We start from the raw sequence: 24,945 nt of genomic DNA, 5'->3' as shown, positions 1-24,945 counted from the left end.
AAGATGGACCAACCAATCACTAAATAGTCTCACTGTTTCAACCCCCATGCAGTCTCTCCTCCTATTCCTATGTATGGGATGCGTTAAAGTTATTTCTTTGGAAAACGTGTCATGCACTGCGCGGACGTGTTTTCCCGGCGGAGATCATGTTGAATTATTAAATGCTATTTAATCTCCAATTGCCCCAATTATTTAATTGATCACCAACCATTTCGATCTCTTCACAATCTAGCAACTAGTACTAGGACTGTCCGAGGCACTGAACTCGACAAATACTGAAGATTTTGTGTAAAGTGATCCCGACAAATTATTAAAGTAACAAAGTTATACTTACATGTAACGTTTTCTTATTTTTATTTTTATTTCTTTTCTTGTTACACTATCAAATTTTTTTATTTTTTTTTTGGTAGTTGTTTCTCAAAAATTATAAGTATACAAAGCATTTTACATATTAAGGAACAGGAAGGGATGTATGAAGAAGCAGCGATGAAATAGTTTGAAAATTTGAAGCTTTTCAATGAATGGGGGCGGTAAAAGTGATATACCAGGCAAGATTCTATTGTAGTTATTCTTTGAATTAAAGTTATATGAACGAAATCTATTCGCGTCATACGTCGCTCATTTTACTTTTAGTATTAAGAGAACTTTAAGTTTCTTGATTCTATGAATTAAGTTCGAGGAGGTCAAAATTTAGGAATCCTAGAATGGATAATTTTTTATTATCCTCTCTTTTGAGTACAAGCTTTTTGAAAATTGACATACATAGCATGTGAACCGTTTTGTCTTACAAGAAGAAGAAGAATAAGATCCATGCACGTCGTAAAAAGCTAAACAACTAGTGATTTTATACTCTTATTGAAGCAAGCGATCAAATCATCTTATCCATTTATATATACCATGCACATAGAATTATCAATGGATTTCTGTGGTAAATAAATAAATAAATTCGATTCCCTTCAGCAGGAGACAGAACAAGATCTTGGTCGCCAGCGTCATTGTCCGAAAATCCAAGGCAAATAACGACTAGGGGCAGGCCACTTGAGCATAATTACAAAAATGGTTTAAATTTTAGCAGGCCTTTACAGTTGTAGCCATGATTATTTGCCATTATGTTTGTGCCTTACAGCCTTAGTAAGCTAGCCAGTAGCCAGCTTCAATTCCTAAATAATAATGATAATAAAGTTCCGTCAAAAGTTATATATACGGCCCCTCTCTATTTTTCTAGCTGCAACTGTCCTGACAATGAGGGCCATGCATGCCAAATCATTTTGGCTGAAATGAAAAGAAACTTATCGAAGAAGCGCTTGTGAGGGCTTCCTAGTTGAGTGTCACCATCACATGAGATAGAAATAAGACTAATACTTCATCCAATTACAAGGGGTGAGTAAGCAGTATATATCATCAAATATCCTTATTAATTAACTAAATAATCTTTTAGAACAGCAAAAAAGTGAATCACTGGTCTTCTTGTGGTGATGTAGCTAATCAAACTTATCTATATGGAAAGATCAACGGTCCTATTTTGTAATTCATTAGATACTAGTATATCTTGTAATTAAATGTCATGGATACAACCCAAAAAAAAAAAAAAAAGAAATTGTTGCTGAGTAGTTGTGTGTGTGTGTGTGTGTGTTAGTTAGTAAGTAGCAACATACATTTACATTATATCTTATACATCATTGTCCAGATTTTATCTTTTCTAACATTCGAGAAACGAGGGACACCTACATCACAGTCACTTCACTTAATTATTTCATAACTAAAGAAGAAAATTGAACCCCTAAAATTACTTTTATGGGGGAGTGTTCCCCCCACCTAGGCCAAAGGTCTACTAGTACATACGTTTGGCTTTAAGCTAAGCGAATGGGCTGGGCTAGTCATAGTTGCTGGCTTGGAGATTTGTTTCATGAGAGAGGCTTTTAACACTCCTCTATTGGTAAGAAGCCCAATCAAAGCCCATGTTATTGATAATAGGTCAAGACTCTTTAAAAGCATGCTAAAACTTAGATGGAATGGGCTTTAAAATGTTTTGCCTATGTCCATGACCTCATGATGGGGAGGCATGGTAATGGGGCAGATATGGGTTGGATCTACTCTATTCCAGATTCAGATCCATAATAAAAATTAAAATCTGTATCTGCTCCATATCCGGCATAAATTTATATTTTTTGCTCCATATCCAAATCTAAAAAAGAATAAATATTTATATCTGGTCCAAATCCGAAAAAAAAATAAAAATCCAAATCTGTTTTATATCCGTCATGAATTCTGAAACTCAGCAATAAAAAAGTGATAATTTTTTAGAATGAAAATTGAAGGCTAAAATGTATTGATAGCAATAAATTATATATTTGTTCTCAAAAATATAATAAATATTGTAGCTTATACTTTTACACTAAAACAATAAATAAGAAAGATAGTAAAATATCCTTCAAAAGTAATTGTAGGAGTAAGATCAATCTAATATTCTACTGTCTCATTTATCATTCTAATATCCATGACACACCCACCCTCATTTCTACAACATTAGATAATGACATATAAATTAAATATGATTTATATTCAGTATTTTTTATTTTTATTATGATCATATTTGACTAAATATATGAATAACTATATTCATTAAAAATTATTTGGCCAATATAATGAAATAAATTGTCATGTTATATTACTTAGCTTGCAATTTGACTATTGCATGTACATGCTTTGGGGCTGACTGACCTTTAAATTTACAAAACTAAATACCACTAATATGCTATGAATAAAATTTATTATCAGTATAATTCCACAATTTTTAAGAAACTTTTAAAATAAAATAAAATTAAAAGATGGGTGGATATGGATATGGATTTAATTATTATAATAGATCCAGACCTGTTCCAAATCCGTCTTAGATCCGTACATCAATATCCAAATCCAATGCAAATTCATTTTAAGCTGACCCAAATCCGATCCGATTGGATTTGGATCACGTGGATCTTGGGTCAGATCTAATCCATTGCCATCCCTACTATAAAACTAAAAAATATTAGTTTCTCATCATTAAAAATAATTAATCAAGAAGAAAAAGAAAAGGAGGTAGGAAATAATTGGGATTATTTATATTAGTGTTGGTCATTTAAAGAAATTTTAGTAGAAGAGGGATTAATTATATCAGGATATTGTAAGGGTGTTAAAAGCACCACTTTTATTTTATTTAGCATTACGCTGCGGATGGACCAGGTTCGTTTTGTGGGCTTAAGCAATGAAATGTAGCGATTCATGAAAGAGTGGAGCTTCTAACTAAAATCCTTATAATGCATCCCTTTAATTTTATTTTTTAAAATACCCCATATTTAATTTATAAAATACAAACTCGTATAATAAAAGTAACCATCTAGCCATAAAAAAATCATCCAAAGAAAATGTTTATATTTTAAGTTTTTATTATATTATACATACAAATCTTAAAATCTTTAAATATTTATAATATTATTTATATTTCCATAACTCAAAACTCTTGTTATTTTCTTTTAAAAAATATATTTTAATTAAAATTAAAAATTAAAAATAAATTATGAAATGGGGTGGGTGTAAATAATTTTTTTAAATAATATTTTATTTAAATATTTAATTAAATTTTCATTCAAAACTAGTAATAAATTAATCTATCATTGGTTATTTAGATAGCTTGAATAAGAGAGGGATTTTATGAGGAACTTTGAGGGTGTAGGAAGGCCTACTCTTCATGAAAAAGGAATGGGATAGTCTTTTCTTCCTCATTTAGAAACTTCAAACTCTTCATTTTAGTTGTGAAGTTAGGCATGGTGGCAGTGACATAACTGAAGTACAAGTATGAGAGAGATTTTAAAATTCATAGGGGCAAATTCATACACATATAGCACAATTTAAAGACCTAACAAATATAGTTAAAAATATATATATACTTCTTAAGTACGAGACTTTTATGCCTGAGAAAATATACATTTTACTCTCATTACTATTTAGAGAGGTTTATCTACTATTACCAACAGTTGTGAGAGGAGAGATACACATTATCGAGTACCTAGTGAGGTGAGACAAACTAGCGTCCTAATGGCAGCCATCCACCTTCCATTTAAATAAAAGAGAAGCGCTTTTAACACCCCTTTATTATTCTTTTAAAACTCTTTTTTCAATTATACTTCTTTTAACACCAAAAATGTCCTTTCTCTCTAAACTAATTTTTTGTTGTCTTTAATTTTTAGCTGTTTTCTCGCTTTAAAAATTCTTCTTTAGAAAAAAAAAAAAATACGGCCTTTCTTATCTCACCCTTCGCATAAATAGTTTCACAGCTAATAAAATTTTTAAAGCATTGCTATCCCTATTCTTCTCTTCAAACTTTCTCTCTCCACAAACGTAAAAAAACACTAGCTTGCCAAGAATAAATGTAATTAATTCAAGTGAAAAAAGAAAATGAGAAATGTGTTATTTTAAAGTTTTACAAACCAATTGAATATATTAGAGCCATAAATTGACAAAATCAAGAAAATAGTTAATGATAATTCTAAAGTGTTTGCACTTTGCAACAACATGGAGAAAAACAAGCAATAGAGACGGAAGAGAGAGAAAATATGGATGAAGTTCGTTATAATTGTGCTTGTCCTTGAATATAAATTTCAATAGAAGACGGACAAACGGTGTTTAGATGAAGTCCCCAAATAAATATATTTTCAAACCCGTTTTAATTACAAAGATGGCCCGAAAGTGAGCTCACATATCAGCTTTATGCCTAATCTCACAATTTTAGCCCCAAGGCCCATTGGCAGCTGTGGTGACCCAATTATGATGCTCGGAGATCTTTGTAAGGTTTTTCATCTTGGGCCATCGATTGTCTAATTACATATTGCACAATAATACACATAGGAGTTGTATTTTAGTATTTTAAACATCTGAAGTATGAAATTCTTTCAATTTCAAATCTTTTTTAAAAATTTTTTTTACAACTTATATTTGATTTTCACACATTTAGATTTAAATAGAAAAGGTAAACTTTTATTTATTTTTATCTAAATAGAAAAATTCTGAATGAGAAATAAATATTATATTCTAAAAATATTTCTATAAAATCTAATTTATTTTTTTATTTTGATTTGCAAGGACATAAATGTCAAATGACCATATTTAAGATGTTTCTTATTTATAAAAACAAACAAATGCTACTTATATTCATATATTATAAAAAAAAAAACACCATCTTTTGATTTTTTTTTTTTGTTATATAACTTATGTTTGTTATCGTAAGAATTACCCCTCCAATTATAAAATTTTATAATTTTGGAAATCATGGGGTGAATTTAACGATTTGATTATAAAATCAACAAAAAAAAAAGTGAATGTATTGCCCTTGTACACCATTTAGTTAATCTTACAAATTGCATTTCAAAAATTTCTCAATTATATTATCAATGTATAAACTGAATGTGTAAATGAATTCCACCAAGTCAATGATATTTATGGCTTTTGGTAATTTACATATAACCATACTTGGAAAAAGGGGGTCAACGGTCGGCCATTTGCAAGAGACATTGTCAAGAATTTGATGGGCCGATCGATTTTTCCAAATCTTTTTATGACCATCGATTCAATCGATGGGACCTACATGATTCCCCTCAGGGAAGCCGGTGACCTTGACTTCAAGTCAATTGTTCCTTAATGCCATTGGTTAATCATTCTTAATTATCAAAAGTCGTGGGTTAATTAAAAAACACAATTATTAAAAATTTAAAGATAAATTTAATTATCCCACTTGGGTCGTAATTCGCAAGCAACGAAAACTTTAATAAACAGGAATGTTCAAACGTTGATTTTTTTTTTTTTATGTGGTTTAAGGTATCTATTTAGATATCAAATTTACAATAACTGTTTATATTAGTAGCATTTTTAATTTTTTTTCCCGAGAATTAGCAGTCTTTTGTAGCAATATTGTCCTTTGTCAGTTTTTAAAAATAGCATTTCATAAATCTCAATAAGCATAAGTAAGAAAATGACATTTCATGTACCTCAATTAAAAAAAAAATGTGACTCGTTTAAGTCCATTAAATTAATTTGAAAATTAGAATTAGATGGATGATTTGGATAAAAGGTCTCTCTCTTTTTTTTTTTGTTTAATCTAAATAACTAACTACCAATAATTTATCAAGTCTAATTGTCACCATTTTATTCAACATTTATAGAACACCATTTATTTTATTTGTATTCTTCAATTTTCTTATCAAAATTTTCTTTCTTTGAACATCTAATTGAAAGTTGAAATGTTTTATAACTACACATTCGATACGATTAAAGTCAATAAACACAAATCAAGGACTAAATCAGTGATACGAAGTTGGTAATCTATTGAAGAGGGATTAATCTCGTTTACATAAACAATGTCAACTAATTACAAGATAAATTAAGATTAATAATTGAAATAGTATCTAAGAAAATTAGTTATTATTATTCTTTACATATATATACCTGCCTCCTCAATGCTCAATAGTCACTCATAAGTAAATGTGAACACACAAATAAAAAAATGGAAAAAGGGGAAGAGTTCGATTGTGACAGCTGGGAAGGCAGCTGCAATTATAAAACCCTACCAAGTACCAACAGAGCAAGACTTCGACTGGGAGGCAACAGTGAATGGGGGGTAACTTTTTCGCTTTGACTATGTTTTGTTTTTTAACTTAATAATTTAAAGTAATTTAACTTAATTAATTAAGTTAATTAGAGATATTTATTTTTATAACTTAATGTGATTTTTAGATAATTTTGACTTAATAAAATAAGTCATTTTTTTTGACTTTTTACTTAATAGAGACATCTGAATTAAGTCAATTACTTTCTAATGTAAAAAATATTACTGCTTTATAATTTACTTTTTATGTCTATCCCAAAACTCACCCATAATCATTTACCTCACATAATAATCTCATCATTTTTTTTTAGTCGCCATGAAATTCCTCCTCACTTTGGTATCAACTCCTCAACTATTGAAGATCAAAATTACATGCGACAACTTCGAGATGAAATGACAAATCAACTGTTTTGAGCATCTTATTAGTTTTTTTCTTTTTATATTATATACGATAAAATTTGAAATTTATGGTATTTTATATATTAAAATTCCAAAATCATTATGTATTCACTTGAATATAGTTTTACTTATAAATATTAAAATATTATGATATTTAATATATTATTTATTTGATATTTAAATTTAATAAGAATACAAATATAAAAATACATATTTTTTAATTTTTTAAGTTAAAAAAAAAAACTTAATAATTATTTTTTTAAATTCAAATAAAAAATAAACATATTATTTAAATTTAGACATTCAAATCTATTCATAATTCCGATCTATTCAGATTTAAAAAAAAAAAAAAAAACCAAAGTCTCTGATTAATAAATAACGGGGCCCGCTTTCGTTTCAAATAATTTTACCTTTTTACAGACCAAATAATAAAAACACCGCAGGGGGGGCTTCAGTCGGGGTACTTAAATACTTATAAGCAACAGCCCAACATATTTGTTGTGTTATGTACTGTTTCTGCAGCGGTTCAGTGGTCCCGGCGACAGTGATGACCGTGGACCACCTGTCGTCTTTGATTAAAGTCTCTGCCTCTTTTCGTAAAATCGCTCTGACGAAGCAATCTCGTCCGTTGGATCTACTTACTTTCTACTTTTATCATCCAGTACGGTAATTTTAAGCGCTCTGCTGCAGAAGGAAGCAAGCACTGAAAAAGTGGGGCCAGCCCGATGGTAAAGTAAATGTTGAAAACGCAATCTTATCAAACTTCTTCTAACACAGTTGCTGTTGGCTCCGCGTGAGAGAGAGAAAGCCTGGGGATTAACAAAACACACTAATTAAAGCTTAATTATTCCAAAGACCCGGGTGCTTAACCGCTAATATTACAGCATAATTACAATGCAGTGTTAATGAAATTACAAACTAAATTGTAATACCATCATCATATGTTTAATAACTAGAACTTTCTCTTGATCTAACTACTTAAAAAAAGAAATAAATGACTTAATAGAATAATATTAGTAATGAGTAATTTTTTATTCATTTTCATTTTATTATCTATATAAGAGAAAAGATTAGCAATTTACTAAAAAATATTTATCTTGTTATATAAAAAATAATACAAAATCAAAAACTTGAATTTGTTTAATTTTCCATCTGCAATTTATAATGCGTACCAATTGTCCATTAAAAAGGCATAATTGTCATTACAAAATAACTACCATTATATTTTGTATTTTGTTTCGTCTTATCATTTTATAAAGATAATTATATTTTTTTTTGGAGGATTGTTGACACAAATAGCATACATTATGTGCAAATTTGAATAAATTCAAAATTTTATAGTATTTTTAATAATATGATAACTTTCGAGTGGACAATTAATAATCTTCCTTTATATAATCATTTGTTTTTAAAAGAAGAAAAATAAAAAGTTTAGTTAAAAAAAGGTCGGAGAAATTTTTAGAGAGATTATCAATAATATTAGGGATCTCAATATTTGAGTTCAACTTAAATTTCAATACCATGTATCACCCACTTATTAAATGATGTATTTTATAATTTATAAATTTTTTTAACTATTATATAATAGGTGAATATCAGATCAGTTAAGATCCAAATTAAGACTTAACTACTGCTCGGGAAATTGCTTCTTTCCATTGTGGCATTTTCATCGCACCTAATGACAGCAAGCCAGCGGGAAAATTATGATCCACAGGGGAAAAAAAAAAAACCCTCTAAACGATACCGTTTTGCTCTCGGAAAAATAACTGAAATTCACAAAAATCTATAATTTATTTTTTAAGAATTTAAAATATTTAGCAATTGCATACAATTACAACCATAACAGCATAACTACAGCCGATCCCTTTTATTTATTTATTTTCTCCGACGCTCACACCCTAAAAGAATAAAAGAAAAAATAAAAGAAAAAGAAAGCATCCACAAAACAATCAAGTCGCAAGATCCGACCAGATCCAAACACTATTTCTCTCTCAATACATGGACATATGCATGTAGATATATATATATATTCATCGATTCATCTGTCAATTTTCCGTAAAATATTTTTTTTTCCCCCAAAATTCTAAATTAGGGTTCCACAAAAACCTCCACAATCACTCCAATCTGACTCCAAATTAGAGGTTTTTGGTCCAATGCATTTTTAGATCATGAACTAGGGTTTGTTTTTGTTCTTAAAAGTCTCTCCTTTTTATTATCTTCAAGTGCATGAAGATTTGGTGCTGCTTATGCTTCACCGACGACGACGAAGAAGAAGAGCAACGACCGGAAAATAGTAACAGTAACAAAATGAAGGAGGGTATTTCCGCAATTGAAGACGAGTCCGAGGGCAATATTGGAAATGTCAGCGGAGATGTAGCTATGCAATTAGGGCGGCGTAATGCTAGTACTAGCAATAATACGGGCATTCTTCCTTTTGAGATTATGCCGCAGGCGATTTTGGACGACGTGTACTCCACGATGTCTGGAGAGAACACAAATGTTGACGCGTCAGTGCCTTCTGCGAGGAGGCATGCCAGCAGGCGGGGCCCGGTGATTCGCGGGACAAGGCGGTTCGACGGAGAGAGCAGTGGTGGTAGCTGCAGTGCTGGAAGTAAGGCGTTGGCCGTCGAAGATTCGCAGCATAAGCGTGCGAAAGTGTACTCTGCTTCTACGTGAGTTTGTTCTGTCGCAGACCTTAGCTGTCATTAGTTATTTTATGTTTAAGAGTGAAATAATTAATTAGAATTTTCATGAGATTTATGACGGGAAGTGTTATTTTCCCCAGGGGTCATTATGTGACTACTGGGTCCTCAGATGCTGGGGCTTCTAGTTCATTAGCTGGTGGAGACTACAATGTTAGTCAGGGGTCTTCAGTTCCGGGTACTGGTGAGATATTTTGCAATTATTTTACGTGGAATAGTGGTGGTGATGGGAACCCCTTTGATGCTTCTGGTGGAAATGACGGTGGAGATGATAATGGTACTCCAAAAACAGAAGATTTGGAAATCCGGATGGATCTTACAGATGACTTACTGCATATGGTACCATCCTTTATCCAGTCTATGATCTTCCCCTTATCATATTTTTGTATTGTTTATGTGGTTTTATTCTTGACCCCCCCCCCCCCATTTCTTCCCAGGTTTTTTCTTTCTTGGACTACGTTGATCTTTGTCGAGCTGCTATTGTTTGTAGGCAGTGGAGAGCAGCTAGTGCTCATGAGGATTTTTGGAGATGTTTAAATTTTGAAAATCGGAAGATATCTGTGGAACAATGTGAGTTCACTTGCTGCACCCCAGTAAATTGCTCTGATTACATTCTTTCTTATTGTTTCTATATTGTATGGGGTCTGGGTGCTGTAAAACTGCAAATAGAGCATGTATGTAGTATTCAAGGATAGTATTAGACCCACAAGACTTAAAGAATCAGAGTTATCAAATTATACGTAGGTCCATATTTGTTCGGTGCAACAGGTAAAGGATATCTTGTTAATTTTTCCAAAATTTATATAAGAAATTTTAGTTGTTAAAAGAGAAGAAGAAGACTATTTTCTATTTTTAAGATCTGAGAATATTTTCTTTTTGATAGTTGAAACAATATTCCAGGATCAGGAATACTGAAATTACATTTTTGCTATTATTACAAATGACAAACAATGAATATGTAATTTGTAACTAAATTTTAGATAATTGCTTCTGATATATCATCATTTCTTTTTCATTCCACATTCCCTCCTCCTCTCCTTTGGTTGAAGCAATTTGCTATTGAATTGGAGGAATGTAATATAAAATTCTTAAAGTCGGAACAAGTACATCCATAAAGAATACTGCTTTTAGCAAGTGGAGTCTCGATATCGTCTCATGGGTTTAGGGAACATCAAACTCTATTGTCTTGGTTGGTATAGGAAGATGTTTATATTGGATGTAGAATTGCACATAGCCATGTTAGTGATTGGGAATGGTGCCAGTGACCATGCACTTGGCAAAATGCTGCGGTGCTTTACTTGACTTGGTTCATGGTGGTGACGTGGTGGTTGTGGATTTGTCCATAGGTGTAAGTTGGTGCAAGTAGGTATGCTCTTTATTTTAAGATGAGTTTCTCCATTTTCCCTAATATTTTAGTAGTTTTCTTTTATTTATTTAGACTAAAATAAGGCTAAGCCACATAAACAAAAAGTGAAACAAGAAAACTCTGTATTGTAAATAGTTGTGGTGATATGTGATAGATAGGGCAATGATGTGTATGAGGGTTCAACTTTCAGTGGGCAGCTTGAAGATTCTTTATATGGGTGGCTTTCAGATGCTTAATGGAGTTGATTTTTTCTTTCCTCCCGAATATATTTAGTTTCTTCGATAGGAAGTGGCCCAAAGTTTGTTATTTCCAGGACATTTGAGATTAAATTTTGTTGAGAAATATTTTCCTTGAATTATTGGCTATTGCAGATGATAAGAAGGCATTTTGGATTTGTAAAAAATTACATGTGGTGGTCTCTTAAGTGTTCTATTCTGGAATTAGCAATTTTCAGAGCAGACATGGTTATTGCTTGCATGATGGGGTCTTTGGAATCTTCTTTTGACCTTCTATATACTCCTAAAAAGATGAAAGGATTGGGTGAGATAAAAAACAATGTGGTGGTTATCTGAGAAAAAGGGGTTATTATCTTGAGAATTTGGTTCCGTGCATTAAGAGGTAATTTAGGGGATGTTTTCCAAAAACAAGTGCATGTGTCTATGGGTTCAGGCTAAGGCATCTTTTTTAGTTAGAATACAGCTTTATGAAGTTTCTGATGGTGGATAATCTCATAAGGAGAGGGCAGATTATTTTGGGCTGCTATTATGTACAAGAAAAATGATAAATCTGTGGATATTGATTGCTTTTTGCATTATCAACAATGTGGTTTTTGTTCTACCTGTGTTTGGGAGCGATGGGGTTACATGGAAACCAGTAATTGAAATGCTTATTGATAGGAGGGACGCATAGTTCAGGTGCAGCATGGAGGACGGTTTTTATTGTTTGTTATGTAAACTGATTGTCGTTTCTCTAGTTATTTTCTGATAAAATATGACGTTTTATTTAACTTCTTGAACGGTTTTGTTCAATATTGAATATTTAATAAACTTAGCTTGGTTATGAGAATTCTTGTTGCACACACGCGCGTGGTCTATTGTAAGTTTGGAAACTGAATGCTCATCTACCATTGCATGTTCAGTTGAGGATGTTTGTCAGAGATATCCAAATGCCACTGAAGTGAACATATATGGTGCTCCTGCTATCCATTTACTTGTCATGAAAGCAGTCTCTTTGTTGAGGTAACTGTTTTGATGAACTTAAAAATAGTTTTCTGGTTAAGTGAACATTGGTGTCTTGGCTATTTGTTTATCTATATCTTTGTTTTTTGATTGTCAGAAATCTCGAAGCTTTAACTTTGGGGAGAGGTCAACTAGGGGATGCTTTTTTTCATGCCTTAGCAGATTGCAGTATGTTGAAGAGTTTGAATGTCAATGATGCTACGCTTGGTAATGGTGTCCAGGAGATACCCATAAACCATGATCAATTGCGTCGTCTTGAAATAACAAAGTGCCGAGTGATGCGTGTATCCATCAGGTGAAGCATTGTCGTGTTTCTGTAACCTATCTTTTCCTCTCTATCTTGTGAACTTTTGTGCTAAAATATGATCTTCCATAGGTGTCCACAACTCGAACATCTGTCCTTGAAACGCAGCAACATGGCTCAGGCGGTGCTTAATTGTCCACTTCTGCATCTCCTTGACATAGCCTCTTGCCACAAGCTCTCAGATGCAGCAATTCGTTTAGCAGCAACTTCATGCCCTCAACTAGAATCTTTAGATATGTCGAATTGTTCATGTGTGAGCGATGAGTCACTACGTGAGATTGCCCTTAGTTGTGCTAATCTTCGCATTCTCAATTCATCGTACTGCCCGAACATATCACTTGAGGTCAGTTTTTGTATTTTAAACGTCTATTGTTTTTTTTTGTGGTAAATGGAAATACTTTATTTGACACTCGTCCTTGTTTTTGCCTTTCGAAGTCTGTTAGGCTTCCAATGTTAACAGTTCTTCAGCTGCACAGCTGTGAGGGTATCACTTCAGCTTCAATGGCTGCAATATCTCATAGTTATATGTTGGAGGTTTGAATACTCGTGCTTTATTGTTGGAGTTTCCTGGATGACTCTGTAGCCTCTAGTCATTGCATTCAACTTGTCAGAACTGATGTGAACTATTCTCCAGGTTCTGGAGCTTGATAATTGCAACCTATTGACTTCAGTTTCCTTGGAGCTTCCTCGCTTGCAGAATATAAGACTAGTACATTGTCGCAAGTATATTTTTCTGCTCCATCTAATTTATCTTTTATCCCTTCCCAGCCCAAATGATTGCCTTAATATTTTGGCTAGCAGCACTTTTTTCCCCCTTCTCCTTTTGTCTTTAACTTATAAGTTTCTGTATTCTACAGATTTGCTGACTTGAATTTGCGAGCAATGATGCTATCATCAATAATGGTGTCTAACTGTGCTGCTCTCCACCGAATTAACATTACTTCAAATTCTCTTCAAGTATGTCCCTTGTAAATGAGTCATTAGATCTATTTCTTGTCCATTCTTTAGTCTATATTCATTGATAGAATACTGAGTTGTTTTACGGACATGCAGAAATTGTCGCTGCAGAAGCAGGAAAACTTGACATCACTGGCATTGCAATGCCAGTGTCTGCAAGAAGTGGACCTTACAGATTGTGAATCTTTGACAAATTCTGTTTGTGAAGTTTTTAGTGATGGCGGTGGATGCCCTATGCTAAAGTCTTTGGTTCTCGACAATTGTGAGGTTTGTGAGTTTGGTTATTCATTTATTGGTTTACTGATTTTTTTAAAGTGCATGCATGATGATATGTGTTTGTAACTTCAAGATGTTCATGATATTCTTTTTGTCACAATGACTTCTCTTTAGAAAAGTTACCCATGTGAAGATAATGATCTTGATGGTATTACTGTTCTATGTGTTTGATGTATTCAAAAAGCTTTCCATGTCGAAGCATTGGGTTCTGGTTGTTTTTTTTTTTGTAACTTGTGATTTAAATGGGGAAAGTGTGAGGAACCTTGCTCTTATGATGGGAAGCATTGTTACATCAAGAATGAGAAAGGGGTATAAGCGGGAGAGATCTGAAGATTGGGTGGATAAAAGAGGCATTGAACATTTAGTAGATTTTGGTTTGTGTGGCATTCTAGGTTTCTTATTGATTGATTGTGAGACTGTAATTACTTGTTATTCTTACTTGGCCAGGGCTTGACGGTGGTGCGGTTCTGTAGTACTTCTTTAGTCAGTCTATCTCTTGTTGGTTGCCGTGCTATCACAGCTCTTGAACTCAAATGTCCCATTCTTGAGAAAGTTTGTTTAGATGGCTGCGATCATATTGAAAGTGCGTCATTTGTTCCAGTAAGTGAGAATGATTGCTTAGTTTCCTTTGTTGCTCAAGTACTTGTGATAAATTTCTGGGGTTGTACCTTCAAGCTATGTTAGGCAAGTAGGATTAGATTGGACTGGAATCGATTCGATTGGATTAGACTAGATTATATAATAATGTCTTATGTTTGGTACAATATTGGATTGGACTATGTTATATTAGATGTGAATGAAATTAAATGGCATTTAAATTGACATTTTAATATAAATATGAACTATTCATGAATATTTAATAATAAAATAATTATTAAAATTAATTTAAAAGATAATTAATAAAAAATTAAATATACAGAAAATTAGTTATTAGGTTGTCATAATTATAATAAACAAATATAAATTAGATTAGATTAAATTAATTAAGTTAAAAACTACTTAAATATTTAATTTAATTTTTTATCACATATTTTAAATATATTTTATTTTATCAAAAAGTTAGCAAATAATATACATAAAAGCAACCAATTACTGGTATTAATAATTTTCATGATTAATTTTAATATAGTGAATATTAAATCAAATACTGCATTAGATATACAAGTAATAGTTAATTAAATAGATGTTTGTTTTTAAAATTAATCCTAAGTAAACCCATGTGTAAATCGGGATTCCTAATCCCATGATTTTAGGACTGAATTCAGATTTAGTCCCCTAATCTAATTCAAAGTGAATCTAGCAAAACATAGGTTAAATGATTAAAATTCCAAAATTAATCCAATCCTAAACTTAATCCTAGCTCTCAAACATAGCCTCAGTTTGAAGTTTAGTCCTTTATGTTGTGACTGGTGTATGATTTAAATATTTTATTGCTCCAATCACTCCATTTATGATTCTCTAAACCCCTATCTTTTGTTCAGGTCGCTCTTCAGTCTCTCAACCTGGGAATATGCCCGAAGTTGAGCACACTCGGTATTGAAGCACTGCATATGGTGGTGCTTGAGTTGAAAGGGTGTGGTGTCTTATCTGACGCGTACATCAATTGTCCTCTTTTAACATCACTTGATGCTTCCTTTTGCAGGTGTGTCGCATCACTATTTTTTTAGCACCCTTTTGTCCCTTCTATGTCTGACATCTTGTTTATTTTTATGTGCAGTCAACTCAAGGATGACTGCTTGTCTGCAACTACTACTTCATGCCCACTGATTGAGTCATTAATATTGATGTCTTGCCAGTCTATTGGTCCTGATGGACTTTACTCCTTGCGGTCGCTTCAAAATTTGACAATGCTTGATTTATCATACACTTTCTTGACGAATTTGGAGCCTGTTTTTGAGTCTTGTTTGCAACTAAAGGTAGTTTTAGTTTCAGATTATGCATAATTGTACTACCTATACTCGGTGTGCTATTTCATATTATATCACCAATGTTTATTGTGCAATACATTTTCTAGAGAATGGTACTTAGTTATCTTGCCTATGTCGAAGATTCTATGTTTCTTGCTCTGCCCTTTGCTTGGTTTTTATCTCTCTAATCTTTCTTTTCTTCTTCAAGGTGTTGAAATTACAAGCTTGCAAGTATCTCACTAACACGTCATTGGAGTCTCTTTACAAGAAAGGTTCTCTGCCAGCTCTCCAGGAATTAGACTTGTCTTATGGGACTCTTTGTCAGTCAGCTATAGAGGAGCTTCTTGCTTACTGTACACACCTCACTCATGTTAGCTTGAATGGTTGTGGCAATATGCATGACCTGAATTGGGGTTCTAGTGGCTGCCAGCCTTTTGAGTCACCCTCTGTATATAACTCCTGTGGAATTTTTCCTCATGAGAACATTCACGAGTCAATTGACCAGCCCAACCGCCTACTGCAGAATCTCAACTGTGTCGGTTGTCCGAATATTAGGAAAGTTTTCATCCCACCCCAGGCCCGCTGTTTTCACTTGTCATCTTTAAATCTATCTCTATCTGCCAACTTGAAGGAAGTTGATGTTGCTTGTTTCAATTTGTGCTTTCTTAATTTGAGGTATGCACATTGTTTCTCTTGATTTGTTTGGGGCTATTTTTCATTTCTGAGCTCTTTGGTATGCTAATAATTTTAAGTTTCTGTGTTCAGCAATTGCTGCTCTTTGGAAACATTGAAGCTTGATTGCCCAAAATTGACTAGTCTATTTCTTCAGGTATGCCAAATTGCCTTCAGTTATGGAAATCATTTATTTAATTTATTTTTCTTTTTTTGGACTTCTTGAGTTCCTGCAGATGTATAATATTGCTTAGCTGCTTGAATAACATTTATATATGCTGAATCATTAGTTTAGCGTCCGCGCCGCCCGCCCCTGCACACCCCCCACCCCACCAAAAACCAGTATCCATTGGCTGGTTTGCTGCTCATGAAAATATTGTTGAATTTTGCAAAGTTGTCTCTGATGGATCTTGCACTATCATACTAGATGATCTACTCTAGTTTTGTCTCTTGGGGCTTTAGTACCTGTTTGGTATGACTTATTAAATGGTCATAAATGCTTTTTTAATCCCATAAGCTCTTATTAAAATTTTTTTTGTTGTTTTGCCTCTACTAGCAAAAGCTCAAACTTTGGGCTTTTGAGAGTAGATGTTGAAAAGTTTTTTTTAAATGTTAAAATATTTAAAATATCCTCTACTTATTTGATAATTTCATTTTATTCTTTTCATAACAAGACTTTAAAAAACTTCTATAATTTTATAATTTTTAATAAAAATTCTTATTGACAACTAAACAATTAAAATTTTTTGGATAAAAGCTCTACTAACAAAAGTTCTAATTAAATAAGTTTTACTTGAAAAACTATACTAAACAGAGTGTTAGCTACTTCAAAAATTATCAAGGAATTTATTGTTTTAGTTCATTTACTTTTTGTTACTTGGGCCAGATATGGATTTGTATGCTATATATTCTTCTTGTGTCTCTGTTTTGTTGTCGGCTTTTTCTCTTCACATGGAAGTGGCATGCCCTGTTTTCCAGTTACTGTCAAAATGTTGCATTATCATTAATATTTTTTAACATTCGTTGCAATTCAGTGTAGTGAATACCACCCTGCTGCACCCATCTAACACTGTTTGCTATTTTCTTGCCTTGATTAGTCCTGTAACATTGATGAAGAAGGGGTTGAAAGTGCAATCACTCAGTGTGGCATGCTTGAGACTCTGGATGTCCGGTTTTGTCCGAAGGTGAGTACCCCCGTACTGTTTACTTCGCTTGCAATGGTGATATCTATCAGTTAATGTTTGTTGTCTACTACTGAAAATGCATGGGTCTTTGTCTGTTTCATTTGTTGCCCTTTTTCTTTCAATTTTTTTTTTCTCAAAAAGTGGAAAATTATATCTGAAATAAAAATTTGTTACCTTTCTTTTCTTCTATTTTTTCCTTTAAAAATGGAAAATTGTATCTGAAATAACAATATTCCTTATTTTTTTTCTTCTTGTCTGCAACAGATATGCTCAACGAGCATGGGCAGGTTACGTGCAGCGTGCCCTAGTTTGAAGCGCATCTTCAGCAGCCTGACCACTTCATGATACAACAGAAAATTTTGCTCTTTGTTTTTTTAAAAATTATCGTTGGCTTAAGTGGTTATTTTCTTTCTGCAGGGTATTCTTGCCATTATCTGCTTTTAATGTCATTGTAAATGGTCATCTTTCACGCCAGTTTTTGTTTGGGTATATTTTTATTTGTACCTGATGTGGCTGTCTTTGTGTAACAACACAATAAAATGCTGTTTCTATGTTAATTTATCATTGTTTGTTTTAATCTTTCTGTCTTCACCTTTACGCATTCCTCATTGCTAAACTTATATTAAGTTTTTATGTTTCTTGCTCATTTATAAGTTAAAAGTTCTAACGGTTTATCTGGTTGGTAACATCTTAAATTTGAGATATTGGTGTCCTTTTCATTTATAAAATCCCAATTGGACTCCTGATCCGAGTTTCTGCATTTTACGATCGTAATTGTCCAGAGTATATAAACATGTGCATAAAATAACTATTACTAATACATGCATTACAAGATCCTAAGAATCTCATTATTCAATACACAAGCAAAGAAAGTGGACTATCATCCATGATGGCAGATCAGTGAGAATACCATTCATTCTAAAGCAAGATGAATATGAATTGCAATAACAAAACATCATTTCAAGTTAGAAAAATCCACAGAATACCACTGGAGGGGAAGACGTGAAAGTGCATAAAATTCATAATATTGATTCCAACTGTTTGATTTCTGGGTCTGAAACTTGAGCTTCCGTGTCGTCATCTGCACTTCTATATGCATCAGCTATGGCCTTTCCTTTAGTTAACACATCAGCAGGGACAGTCTGGAGAAGGCTGTGGAGGGAAGCTTATTATACAAAATGAAGCCTACTTGACTTGCTTTAATAAGAATAAAATTTTCTATAGCTAACAGAAAATAACTGACAATAATATGAAACTTAATTTATTTATAATCTTTCGCTATTTTGGGTTTGCAAACAATATCATTGAAACAAGCTTCTACAGAAGTACAAGCTAAGTGTTACCTGTCCAGTGCATTAAGAGCAGTATCAATCTTGGCCTTCATTGTTTTGATAGAGGTTTTGCCTTCATTTCTTGAAGCACGCAGAAACAAAGAATCAAGATCTTCCAAGGCTCTTCAAAATATGTAAATAAATTGGGTCAATAGGAGTTTAACTCTCTTGTTGCAGAACTTGTAATTTGTAACAGTATGTTAACATTGGCTACAGGGACTTGTCTTTTCCCATATCCCACACAAAATCTGAGGTGTTTCTAACAATACGGCGTCTTTTCCGTAGAATCTAAATGGTACCTAAATATCAACTGCCTGGACAGATTATCAAAACGCTATCATGCTAGCTGGCTGAACCCTCTAAATCCTCAAACAAGCCGTAGCTTGTGACACTATGCCACACCCATTCAGTAATGAGTGTTACCCCACAGACAACCATGAGGTTATTTTCTAGGTAAATAGCTCCTAAGATGCGCAATTGGGAATACTTTAGTACAGAGCAAATCATGAATCCACTGAATAACAAAAACTGCACATATCTCCAAATATCAAGGGCCTCAAAATTAGCAGTGAGGTTGTGATGAATTTATATACCTGAGACATTGATCAACATCATCGGAAGCCATTTTACCATTTCCAGCATCTGAAGCATATTGTGCTACCTGAAGTTCCGAAGAAAATTTCCAAACCTCAGGAACTCATTTACTCAAATACTGCTGTAAAGGAAACAGAAATGTGAACGCAGAGTGATGCTTTGGTCATTTGATTCCAACATAGCCTTACGATGAAAATAACCATAATATAACCACAAAAAGAAATTTTTAAAGGTCATGAAAAGAATGCACTAATAATAGATGGCTTCATGTGCTCATAGTTTATTTTGAAAAGATTGAAGAAGTGTTGTTTTTCAATTATTTCAGTATACGGTATTCCCTAAGCTGAGAGCTTGAGACAATGAAAGAGTTTCATTCAAGGAGTATGGAGATGGAAATAGTTCAGAAGACACATGGAAATATGAAAGTTTTCAACTTCACTAGAAAGCTTCAACTTACTGCTCGGATATTTACACGTAGAGAAGCAGCTGGACCAGAACGTAGTAGAGACCGGCAGTTAGCATATTCTGGTTTATCAACATCCAAAGTTTTCTCTATAATAGAGAAAAGATAAAACATAAGTACTACACCACTCTATATTCTCACTCTGTGTGTGCTAGTGTCCAGATGTCAGTTGAAACCACGTTTCTTGTGTAAACCAGCATTTTGAAGGAACAGACTAGAAGTCGATATATTAAAATGATAACAAATCATGCAGAGCAACAACAAGATTTTAGAAGTGGGTTGCTGAAGAGAGATATAATAAACATGATAAGAACTCATCTTAAGTGCATCAACACCGAGCACAAACATCTGAGTGAACTGGGTTTCATTTCTCTCAACATCAACCTTGGAAGGGGTATTAATTCATTTAGGCTGGGTGAGTTAAGAAGCTATAAGGTAATTGAAAAAAGTGGGGGCAAAAAAAATATATATATATATTTATGTCACTTGATGGCGATAATATGAAGTCAAACTATATCAACCAATTCATAAACAAAAGGAAACCCAAAATCAATTTCTAGTTTCTAGAAGTATTCTACTCCAAACAACACGAAAAGTAATCCAACTTAAGCAAGTATGAACTCATCCTCAATTATTTCTTCAAATTGTGCAACCAAAATATTCATTTTGATCATTAACCTGGCTGAAGATCTGAATAAGAAATCGTTTCCTCAGAGATTCTCATGGGTCAACGAAGTCAGCGTCATAGATACTCAAGAAATCAATCAACAGAAAAAGATGGGATACACTACCAACCAATAGTAAGAAATGAAAGAAGGTAGTGAACATGTCACATTCAATTATAAGTCGTAATTACAGAGTGGGAGAAACATTGGATAGAATCAACACGGAAAGCAATTACCTAAGTCCTTAATCTGTAACTGTGTCAATATAACAGGGGGTATATAAACCTCTAAAGGATCAAGCTTTTTCCTGTAAAATATACAAACTCAACAAAACATAACATAACATTAGTTGTAATACAAAATCTTGGCCACAAACGATTGGTCTTAGACCACGCAAAAGCAAAATCTTACTTTTTAACATATTTATCCCAAAGGCTGCCCGCTGTAGCATCTGCATAGACAAAAACACACATAAATCCAATCAATCAACTATTCAAGTCACAACCATCTTAACTTAGCTATTGATACCATAAGCTCCTACTAGAAAGTAGAATCACAATGCGATAATATTAAGCTTACTGTTACTGATGTGGCATACAATTGTAATAAAAACGAAAAATGATAGCTAAGGAATAAAATAATGACCAAGACAAAAAAATCATTTGATCCAAACGGAATGAGGCCTACTGTTGGTGTTGGGAAGGAAGAGCAACTGTGAAAGGGCGAGAGAGAAGGAGACCAATCGTCGTCGGCTTTCCCGCCAGTTGGAGGGGGACAGTGCGCACCTCACTCGTTGCGACCTGTTCGTTTTCGTCGTGCAATTCGGGGAAAGGTAGCGGGGGATGGTTGAGTAAGTACAGGGGCTAGTGCTAAAGTGCGCAGGGGCGTTAAGTGTCGCCATTCCGACAGACGCCAATGAGAGAGCTCTGAAACCAAAGCTTATCCGTTTGCTTCTCGTTCTATTCTGTCTGACTGTCTGTCTTAGCGCCCGAAGAGGTAAGCGGCTACGAAATTACACATTTACCCCGTTGGAAGAACAAAACATTATTATTGTCTAATACAAAATTAATAGAGCATTGAAATGTGCTACTGTACGAAGCAAAGCCTCTTAGTTAGCCTTGTGTCAACGCCACGTGTATTTTCTCGCATGTGTACAATATTGCCCTTGCTGACTTGTACGATGTTGACATCTAATAACGAAGGGGTGTGTCTCTCCGTGAATAATTTTGAATTTTATTGAAGTATTTCTGGCGGTTAACGTGTCATTATCAATAAAAGGGTATAACGGTAACTGCAGAAGGAGCTCGTGCCTTGGGGACAAACCCGAGAAACCGGTCGGTGGCAAATGGCAATGTCGGCAATTACTAATATCCAAGAATAATTAATAATAACAAAAATAAAACAAATTTAACAGTTGTAAAGCAACCGAACCGCATTGAAGCGGACATTTCACTGGCTTCGCAGTTCAGTTGCTGCTTCGTCTTCTCCGATCCCTTTAGAATCTCTGCAACTTTTGGAATTCTGCTGAATTTCAAAATAAACTAAAAGAAGAGGAAGCAAGCAACAATGGCGGCCACGGCCTTATTGTTCATTTTAGCTCCATTGCTTTTAGTATCTGCTAATACTCAAAGTAAGCCTCTCCTTCCTCACTTTGATTAATAATGTTCGCTTGATCTGTCTGGAATTAAATCTCTGCCTTTGTTTTTGAAATGCAGCTTGTACTCCGGTTTTAGATAATTGCTCAAAGTCTCTGCATTCTTTATTTTTTAGATTGTGTGTTCAGATTTTAGCAGATATCTTACTCGCTAATAACTAATTTTACTATCTCACTTTTTTTTTTCATTTATGATTTTTGAGTTGCTGATAGATTTGAGTTGAATCTTAGATTTGTCCCTTTGTTGTTCAGGGAATAGAAATAGAGAAGGGGGAAAATAGAAAGTCAACCTGATTTAGCTTTTAAGGCTCTGTTTGAGATTTGAGAAGTTGTGGCTTTTAGTACTTACATGGCTACTGTGGAATGAAAGTAAAGATGAGAAGTTGTCAGACATTTTAGCTTGTTGTGCTTTCAAAACTAAAATTAAGCAGAAGCACAAAAATTACAAACATACCCTAAATATGTTGATTCAATTGAGCTTTGGACTTTGGAGATTAAAACAGTGAAGGCATGAAATCTGTGAGTAGTTTAACTCAAGAAGTAAGTGAAGGATGGTAGAAGGTGCAAATTTGTCGCATTTCCTTTAAAATGATGAGAGGGCGGAATAGGTATCAAGATTTGAATGTGTGTTTGTGATGATAAGTTCAAAAGGAAAAACTTGATCATGGTAATTTTTTAAGGAAGGATTTAATGACCACTTCTTGATTAAGCAAGATACACAACTAAAGAAAAAGAAGAAATAAGCCCCTGGAGGTGGCCTTGAATACACTCTGTGCTCGTGGTCATATGAGTTCTTGTAATTATAGACGGCAAGCGTTAATGTTTAGCTGTGAGGTTTCTCATCCCCATCCAAACCTTTAAAAAAGAAAAAGAGAGAGAGAGAGAGAGATAAGAAGATAGATCATTTGTTTCCTTCTTTGCTATTACTATTCATTACTACAAAAATTATAAAACCGCAAAGCAAATCAACAAACAACCAGTATTGTTGGTTTGTGGTCTTTCCCAACACCTATCTTTTGCTAGTCACTAATCACCATTTTAATAGCAAGTTTCTTGTGTACTAATGCAAAATTCAAGGTCCACAAGAATTGTGGTTAATGAAATTTTGTTTGTTTTAGAAAGTTAGAAGAAAGAGATACTACCAGGACAGTTGAAGCATCATTTGCATTGTAATTTGTATCAAGATCCCCCACTGTTTTGTTCTGCGTAGCAGGAAGTTCAATGGACCACCTTAGGTTCATTGAGTTAGTGTTTTGTTTGCATCCAGCTCCATTTGGGTATTGCACTGATCCACTTAGTACACGACAAGCTAGGGTTCAGTTTCCATGATCAGGTTAGGAACTTTGCAATCCTAAAAAGGGTTACTATTGACAGAATAATTCCTAGTGTGAAAACAGAATGTAATAAAATGAGGGAAGTTTGAAAGTGCGGTCTTCTGAATGGATGGATGCCCATGAGGGTGCTGGTTTTGTTATAATTTCTAGAATCATTGCTCTATGTATTTATGTTCTCAATAATAAGTTGATGGCGTGTAACCATTTATCCCCAGTCCAATATCACAGGACAGCACAACCCTATTATTTTTCTATCTTTTTGCTGGTCACATTCTCATCTATGACATTATGAATAACAAATACAGTAAAAGTAACCAACAACCCTGCGGATGAGTTGGTGGCTGTGCTGAACAGCAACAGAACTGCACACAAGGAATCATCGCTCCATGATAACCCGGGCCTGGCCTGCATAGCTTTGCAGTACATAAAAGCATATGAAGGTCATTGCGATGATGTGGGCGGTCCAAAGGCCAAAAGACCTGCTGCTTCTGAGTTTGCCGACACATTTGCTCCCAATTGCGGTGTTCTTTCCTCGTCCCTCACTCAAATCACTGGACGTTTGCTAGGCTGCCAGTCCCGATATGTTCATGCTTCTGAAGCTTTTTCAGATATCTTGATGAAAAATGAAAAGAGCTTAGATATTCTATACAGTAAGAACCATACTGAAGTCGGGGCTGCTGTGAGTGGCACTGACGGCGGGGCTCCCTATTTCTGGTGTGTCCTGTTCAGCAATGGCAAGCACAATTCCAGCTTTGTTTTTGAGGATGGTGTCGCTAAAATATCAAAGCCGGGATGTTTCAGTGGCGCTAATGATGAATGCAGTGCTGCAGTTGGTTTGTCTCAGCCCCATGGTTTGTGGCCGTATGCCATTATATCTTTGATTGCAGTTTCTTATGCATTTGGTCTCTGATCGTGCTGCCAATAGCCTCTTTAAATTGTTGTCCACTTGTGTTTTTTTTTTTTTCTCGGTGTCTTTTGTTCTATCGTAGTCCTTTTCTTGGCCTCTGTAATTTTTTTGTTTGTTTTTTCAATTGACTGTTGAATATGAAATTCACGCAATTCTTTTCTTTTGTATTAGTTCCTCCGGTGACAATATTTGTTTTCTAAGATTATTCTGTGCATTTTTTAAAAAGTAATAAATGATGTCTTTAAAATATTTTAATCAATAATGCTCATTATAACAAAATCTTAAAATAAATTCTCGATTCTCAAATTTATATTTTAGGAAGGAAAATATCATTTTAGAGTAGAGCACAGATCCA

The 24,945-nt window shown here is 33.8% G+C and overlaps 3 protein-coding genes across 5 annotated transcripts; 2 read left to right on the top strand and 1 right to left on the bottom strand.

Moving 5' to 3' along the window:
- Nucleotides 1–8,901: 8,901 nt before the first annotated feature.
- On the top strand, nt 8,902–18,219 carry LOC102617182 (F-box/LRR-repeat protein 15). The gene is made up of 17 exons (XM_006474428.2): nt 8,902–9,708; nt 9,822–10,077; nt 10,176–10,308; nt 12,243–12,342; nt 12,440–12,637; nt 12,719–12,989; nt 13,082–13,180; nt 13,281–13,369; nt 13,504–13,603; nt 13,700–13,870; nt 14,327–14,479; nt 15,361–15,521; nt 15,597–15,795; nt 15,995–16,461; nt 16,552–16,615; nt 17,556–17,642; nt 17,907–18,219. The coding sequence occupies exons 1-17, from the start codon at nt 9,263–9,265 to the stop codon at nt 17,985–17,987; spliced, it is 3,075 nt and encodes a 1,024-aa protein (XP_006474491.1). The 5' UTR covers nt 8,902–9,262; the 3' UTR covers nt 17,988–18,219.
- Nucleotides 18,220–18,426: 207 nt separating this feature from the next.
- On the bottom strand, nt 18,427–21,709 carry LOC102617470 (uncharacterized). Of its 2 annotated transcripts, none has more exons than XM_006474430.4 (7): nt 21,383–21,709; nt 21,107–21,146; nt 20,932–21,002; nt 20,025–20,119; nt 19,567–19,634; nt 18,986–19,096; nt 18,427–18,784 (listed from the first exon to the last, which is right to left on the bottom strand). In XM_006474430.4, the coding sequence occupies exons 1-7, from the start codon at nt 21,594–21,596 to the stop codon at nt 18,763–18,765; spliced, it is 621 nt and encodes a 206-aa protein (XP_006474493.1). In that variant the 5' UTR covers nt 21,597–21,709; the 3' UTR covers nt 18,427–18,762. The 2 variants fall into 2 exon arrangements, with proteins under 2 accessions (XP_006474493.1, XP_006474492.1); XM_006474429.4 differs by having other exon boundaries at nt 18,427–18,794; nt 21,383–21,703.
- A 380-nt stretch (nt 21,710–22,089) lies between these two features.
- On the top strand, nt 22,090–24,760 carry LOC102617951 (uncharacterized). 2 transcript variants are annotated; one of them, XM_006474431.4, is made up of 2 exons: nt 22,090–22,325; nt 23,989–24,760. In XM_006474431.4, exons 1-2 carry the CDS (start codon nt 22,262–22,264, stop codon nt 24,591–24,593), a joined length of 669 nt encoding a protein of 222 aa, XP_006474494.1. In that variant the 5' UTR covers nt 22,090–22,261; the 3' UTR covers nt 24,594–24,760. The 2 variants fall into 2 exon arrangements, with proteins under 2 accessions (XP_006474494.1, XP_015384519.1); XM_015529033.3 differs by lacking the exon at nt 22,090–22,325 and adding an exon at nt 22,346–23,847.
- Nucleotides 24,761–24,945: the final 185 nt, after the last annotated feature.

The sequence above is a fragment of the Citrus sinensis genome, chromosome 9, assembly GCF_022201045.2.
Source record: "Citrus sinensis cultivar Valencia sweet orange chromosome 9, DVS_A1.0, whole genome shotgun sequence".
Taxonomy (NCBI): domain Eukaryota; kingdom Viridiplantae; phylum Streptophyta; class Magnoliopsida; order Sapindales; family Rutaceae; genus Citrus; species Citrus sinensis.
The sequence above is the reverse complement of the archived record's forward strand: the minus strand, read 5'-3'. Positions and strand labels throughout refer to the sequence as shown.